This window comes from Physeter macrocephalus, chromosome 14 (assembly GCF_002837175.3).
Source record: "Physeter macrocephalus isolate SW-GA chromosome 14, ASM283717v5, whole genome shotgun sequence".
NCBI classification, from domain to species: domain Eukaryota; kingdom Metazoa; phylum Chordata; class Mammalia; order Artiodactyla; family Physeteridae; genus Physeter; species Physeter macrocephalus.
This window is the reverse complement of record NC_041227.1, coordinates 67,219,781-67,225,982: the sequence shown is the minus strand read 5'-3', so window position 1 is coordinate 67,225,982 and position 6,202 is coordinate 67,219,781. Positions and strand designations below refer to the sequence as shown.

At 52.5% G+C, this 6,202-nt stretch overlaps 1 protein-coding gene across 1 annotated transcript in view; it reads right to left on the bottom strand.

Moving 5' to 3' along the window:
- Positions 1-351: 351 nt before the first annotated feature.
- GTF3C1 (general transcription factor IIIC subunit 1) overlaps positions 352-6,202 on the bottom strand; it is a 37,823-nt gene continuing 31,972 nt past the window's right edge. The window contains exon 11 of the mRNA XM_028498034.2: positions 352-365. Within this exon, the coding sequence (XP_028353835.1) occupies positions 352-365 (14 nt within the window). The remainder of the gene's footprint in view (positions 366-6,202) is intronic.

The following is a 6,202-nucleotide window of genomic DNA, read 5'->3' as shown; positions in this document are numbered from 1 at the left end:
TACTCCGCCATCTTGGTTCCTCTCCTATGGTCGCTCTTGGTAGAATGTCTCCTGAGAAAAGTCTGGGGCTGTGTCATGGCTGGATCACAGTGTTATTGGGAATTTCTCTTTCCAGCCCTTGGCTCTGCCTTCTTCTGGGTTAGCTTCATTCTCAAGTGCACTCTCCCACTGTGGTCAGCCCCAGAAGCTTTGCGCTTACCTCCTGTCCTTCCAGTAACTTCAGGGGAAAAAGAGATCCTCCTCCCCAAAGTTCCAAACAAAAGTCCCAGAACTGGTTCTCATTGGACCAACTTGGACTGAACTGATGGGTGTGGCCAGAGGGGTAGATGGTATTGATGAGGACAGGTCCCCCTAAGCCGTGAGGCCTGAGAGTGGAAGAGGGGTATGTCAGTTGGCCCTTGCCTCAGCAATGCTGTGTAACAGCAAAACCTCAGGGGCAGGCAATTGTAAGCATTTACTTAGCTCACGAGTCTGTGGGTCCACATTTAGGTTGGGCCTAAATGTTAGGTAACTCACGTGTGCTGGTCGCTGGCTATTGGCTGGAGTGAAGAAGGCAGCTGGGCCACGTGCCTCTTGTCCTTCAAAAGGCTGGCCTGGGCATGTTCTTAGGTGGTGTCAGAGATGTAAAAGCCAAAGCAAGCCAAATTGTGCAGGCGCTTTTCAAGCCTCTGCTTACGTCACATTTACTTACATCCCACTGGCCAAAGCAAATCATGCGGCTGAGCCTGGAGTCACTGTCAGGGGGCACCACAGAGTTATAATGGCCAAGGGCATGGATACAGGAGGGGTGAAGAATTGGGACCATTAAAGCAATCACTGTATCGTAGGTGGTTCGTCAAAATCGGGGACTTGTCCCAGTAAGAGGGGAAATAGATGCTGGTCAGATAAGAACAGCAGATGCCCCCTACTTACACAACAAGGATACATCTGGGAACTGAAGGAGTTTGTGGCCATGCCCTCTATCCCCGGCCTAATTCCTTTTTAGCCAAGACACTGCAGCTGTTCTTGAGTCAGAGGTTCTTAATTGTGTGGGGCTCTGGGGCTCTGTGATGCTGGGATGAAACCAGGGACCTCTATCCAGAGAAATGTGTCCCCCTAAACACACAATTTGGCCTATAGTTTCCCGAGGCCCACACTGGAGACCACACGAGGTTGAGAACCTCTGATTCATCTGGTGTTTCCCAAAGTTGCCTGTGCCCCAGAGTCATCTAGAGAACTTGTTAAAATACAGATTCCCAGGGTCTTGCCCTTGGACTTACTGCTGGATGGGTCTGGGGTGGGGTCCAGGGATCTGTATTTCCCCAGGGGTTTCCAGAGCGCAGCAGGCACGGGCACCAGCGTTCCCATCCAGGCCTCTCATTCTGCATCTGGGAAGGAGGCAGCAGGCAGGGCTAGCGCGGAGCGTGGCGCAGAGCATGACTCCGCCAGCGCACCTCAGCCTTCTGTCCCCTGCTGCGCCTTGCTGCTTCCCTCCACCTCCAGCCACATCGAGCTTACTTCCCACCACTGCGCATTTGCTGTTCCCTTCCTCTAGATATGAAGAACTTGTCTCAGCTGTCACATCCGCAGACCCTCCCCAAGCCCCAGCCCTCACTGCTGTGTCCTCCCCAGGTTTCTTTTCTTCACAGCACTTACCACTCGCTGAAATGACCTTGTTTCTTTTTATTTCTGTGCACATTTACGATTTGTACCTCTCATCCTAAAATGAGCAGCTCAGAGCAGACCAGAGACCATGTTCAACTTCTCACCATGGTGTCCCAAGACCAGAACGCAGTGGTCCTTAGGAAGTGGCAGAATCCCTTTGGGTGGGAGAGCTGATACCCAGGGTCTCAATGTCCCAGGGTGCGGGTCTTCCATGGGGTGTGCACGTTATCTTGGACATGCTTAAAGCAAAATTAAGCATTGAGGGCTGCCAGAAGGGCCAGGTTGTGTGTGTGTGTGTGTGTGTGTGTGTGTGTGTGTGTGTGTGTGGGGGGTAGAAGGTGACAGGCAGGATCGGCCAGCCGAGCACAGAGGCCCTCCTGGCCAGTGGGGAGTGCCCAACAGCCCCCCAGGCCTGTTCCAGAGGGTGGAGCTTGGGGCTCCAGGACTTTCCAGGCGCTGGTCAGAGGCGAGGAGAGGCCCGCAGCACACTTGGAGTGGAAGCCTGGGCAGGCTCGCAGGACTCTGAGGAAGATGTGGTCTGGATGGGGACCGAGGTTTAGAGCAGAGCAAGCAGGAGCTTTTCCTCTTCTGAGTTTTCAGAGGAAACGTGGTTCTCAGTTTCCCTGTCTGACAAGTGGGGTGATAGTCCTGAGCTCTTGGACCAGCTCCTTCCTGTGATTCCTGGTTGCTTAAATCTACTCTAACTGGGAGGCCAGAATCACTGTCAAAAAATGAATACGGCGGCACTAGCCTCTGTCATTGGATTCTAGCTGGGTGGTGGCGTTGGCAAGGTGTGAGAGGTGGCCTGGCCCCAACCTGCCCACGCTGAGGCTGCCTCCTAGTGGCTTTTGGACAACTTGGCTGCAGGGTCCTCTCTCAGGGGCTGCCCCCTTCCTGCTGGTGGACACCAGCAGGGGTGTCCTAGCTCCAGCTTCTGGGAGCTGAGCTGGAGCCAGGGGGAGGGGCAGTGGCTGTGGGGGCCTGGTCCTGTGTCCCAGCGTCCCAGGGAGTGGGTCAGAGATGGCAGATACACCCAGCATATGGGAGGGACCCAGGGAAAGGCTGAGATCAGACAGAGGAGCCACGAAGGGAGGTAATGAAAGAGGGTGACAGAGACAGAGAGAAAGGGGACACATACAGGTGGGGCGAGAGCGGACGTGGGGGCGTGCGGGGCAGAGAGACACACAGAGATACAGAGAGAGACACAGGGATGCAGAGAGAGTCACAGACACAGGGACACACATGTAGAGGATGGAGAGACACAGGGATAAACACAGAGACCGAAACCCGGAGAGAAACAGAGAAACTGAAAGGGAGAGATACAGAGAGAGAGAGAAACACACACAGACACACACACACACGCACAAGAGCAGGCCTGAGGAGCTGGGAGGAGAGGCGAGTGAGGGGAGCCTGAAATAGCCCCTGGGAGGCGGGAAGGAGCACATATGGCCCCTTCTTGCTGCTCTTTTCCAGGACGGCTGCGTCCATGGCAAGAGGAGGTGGCTCTGCCCAGGGGCCTCAGCTCTCGGTGATTGGCAGGTGGGAAAGGCAGGGCAGCCAGGCCAGTCCGTCCTCCAGACTCCTCCCTCCTCCTCCCTCCACCCCTCCGCTGCTGGTGGGCGTGGGTGGGCTTGGCTTTTTGGTGCTGGAGGGGCTTCTGCCCCTCACGGCTCTCCAGCCCCTCTCTGAACTGTCACAAGTCACTAATAACGATGATGGTGATGACTCATGTGTGAGAATAATAAAAACATCTTAGCAAGACGATGGTATTTTTCTCCACATCTTTATCGTAGTATAATTGCTTCACAATGTTGTGTTAGTTTCTGCTGTACAACAAAGTGAACCAGCTGTATGTATACACGTGTCCCCATATCTCCTCCCTCTTGCGTCTCCCTCCCTCCCACCCTCCCTATCCCACCCCTCTAGGTGGTCACAAAGCACCGAGCTGATCTCCCTGTGCTATGCAGCAGCTTCCCACTAGCTATCTATTTTACATTTGGTAGTGTATACATGTCAGTGCTACTCTCTCACTTCGCCCCAGCTTCCCCTTCCCCCTCTGTGTCCTCAAGTCCATTCTGTACGTCTGTGTCTTCATTCCTGCCCTGCCCCTAGGTTCATCAGTACCGTTTTTTTTTTAGATTCCATATATATGCGTCAGCATATGGCATTTGTTTTTCTCTTTCTGACCTACTTCACTCTGTATGACAGACTCTAGGTTCATCCACCTCACTACAAATAACTCTGTTTCGTTCCTTTTTATGGCTGAGTAATATTCCATTGTATATATGTGCCACATCTTTATCCATTCATCTGTCTATGGATACTTAGGTTGCTTCCATGTCCTGGCTATTGTAAATAGAGCTGCAATGAGCATTGTGGCACATGACTCTTTTTGAATTATGGTTTTCTTAGGGTATATGCCCAAGAGTGGGATTGCTGGGTTGTATGGTAGTTCTATTTTTAGTTTTTTAAGGACCCTCCATGCTGTTCGCCATAGTGGCTGTATTAATTTACATTCCCACATACAGTGCAGGAGGGTTCCCTTTTCTCCACATCCTCTCCAGCATTTATTGTTTCTAGACTTTTTGATGATGGCCATTCTGACTGGTGTGAGGTGATACCACTCTGTGGTTTTGATCTGCATTTCTCTAATGATTAGTGATGTTGAGAATCCTTTCGTGTGTTTGTTGGCCATCTGTATGTCTTCTTTGGAGAAATGTCTATTTAGGTCTTCCGCCCGTTTTTGAATTGGGTTGTTTGTTTTTTTGATATTGAGCTGCATGAGCTGCTCGTACATTTTGGAGATTAATCCTTTATCAGTTGCTTCGTTTGCAGGTATTTTCTCCCATTCTGAGGGTTGTTTCTTTGTCTTAAAACTATGGTATTTTATTAGTCATTCACAGCCTAAGTAAACTCAGTATGTGGCAGGCAGCTTCTCTGCAAGTCAACTGGATCTGTACCCTTGTTGCCTCTGGGACACATTTGTGGAGCCTCCCCTCCCCTCTGTCCTGTTTGTCCCCCCTTCTCTCTGGGCCTCTGTCCACCCTGCTTTCTCTATCTGAGGGTGCAGCTCTGGAAGAACTCCCGTCCATCCCTCCCATGCTCTCGGCTGCTGGCTTTGTCCCCTGCTGCCCCACTCTCGCCGAACCCCACCTCAGGAGAAATCTGGGTGGTCCTGGAAGAGGCGCAGAGGGAGGGAGACCCTCCCCAGACACAGCCGGGGTGGGAGAGGGTGGACACAAGTCTCAGTGTCTCCACTCAGTTGATACCTCTGCTCGGAGCTCTAACCAGCATCTCCAGTGAACAAGCCCTCAACCCGCCACCTGTTCTTTTGCCCTCACCAGCTGGGGTAGGCTGGGTCACTCTGCCCTGATCATCTGCAAATCCGGGAGGGTTCAGACAACCCTGGGGGCTCTGTTCCCTGCTGTTCCCATCAGGGACTCAGGTAAAAGAGCCTCTGTCTCCGGGTTCCTTGGCTGTAGAAGCAGGAAAGTGGGATGAGTTTCTGTCCAGAAGTGGCTCATGCCATTTGGCTTGCATTTCATTGGCCAAAGCAAGTCACATGGCCATAGCTAATCTCCTCGGGGGCTGGAGTGTTGCTATCCTACGAGGTGCCTAGAAAGCGGAGGACTGGGAAGATTGGTGACACCATGAAAGGCTACCTCACGCTCACCTGCCCCTCTCAGCTCCATCTCAAGAAACAATAAAGGACAATGCCATCTTTCCCAGGCAAAACCTTGGAGTCTTCTTTAACTCCTCTGTCTGTCTGTCTGTCTGTCTGTCTGTCTGTCTGTCTGTCTGTCTGTCTGTCTGTCTGTCTGTCTGTCTGTCTGTCTGTCTGTCTGTCTGTCTGTCTGTCTGTCTGTCTGTCTGTCTGTCTGTCTGTCTGTCTGTCTGTCTGTCTGTCTGTCTGTCTGTCTGTCTGTCTGTCTGTCTGTCTGTCTGTCTGTCTGTCTGTCTGTCTGTCTGTCTGTCTGTCTGTCTGTCTGTCTGTCTGTCTGTCTGTCTGTCTGTCTGTCTGTCTGTCTGTCTGTCTGTCTGTCTGTCTGTCTGTCTGTCTGTCTGTCTGTCTGTCTGTCTGTCTGTCTGTCTGTCTGTCTGTCTGTCTGTCTCTCTCTCTCACACACACACACACACACACACACACACACACACACACCACTACCACCACCACCACCACCATTCAATCCATCAGCAAATCCTGTTGACTTCTTTTAAAAATACCTCCAGAGTCCAACTGTTTCTCCCTCTCTCCTCTGCCACCCTGGTCCGAGCCAGCACCATCTCTTACGTGGATGACTCCAGCCCCCCCTCACTGGTCCTCCTGCCTCACGTGTCCCCGCAGTCTGCCGAGGGACCCTACTACACATCAGACCTCATTCCTCTGCTTAAGCCCTCCAGTGGCTCCCATCTCACTTGGGTGTAGCCAGAGTCCTCCCAGTGGCTGCAAGATGTAACTTGTCCCTGATGTCCCTCTGCCTCGTCTCTCACTACATACTTTCTTGTTTCCTCAGCTCCAGCCCCGCTATCCTCTGAGCCTTTGCACAGATGCCCCAGG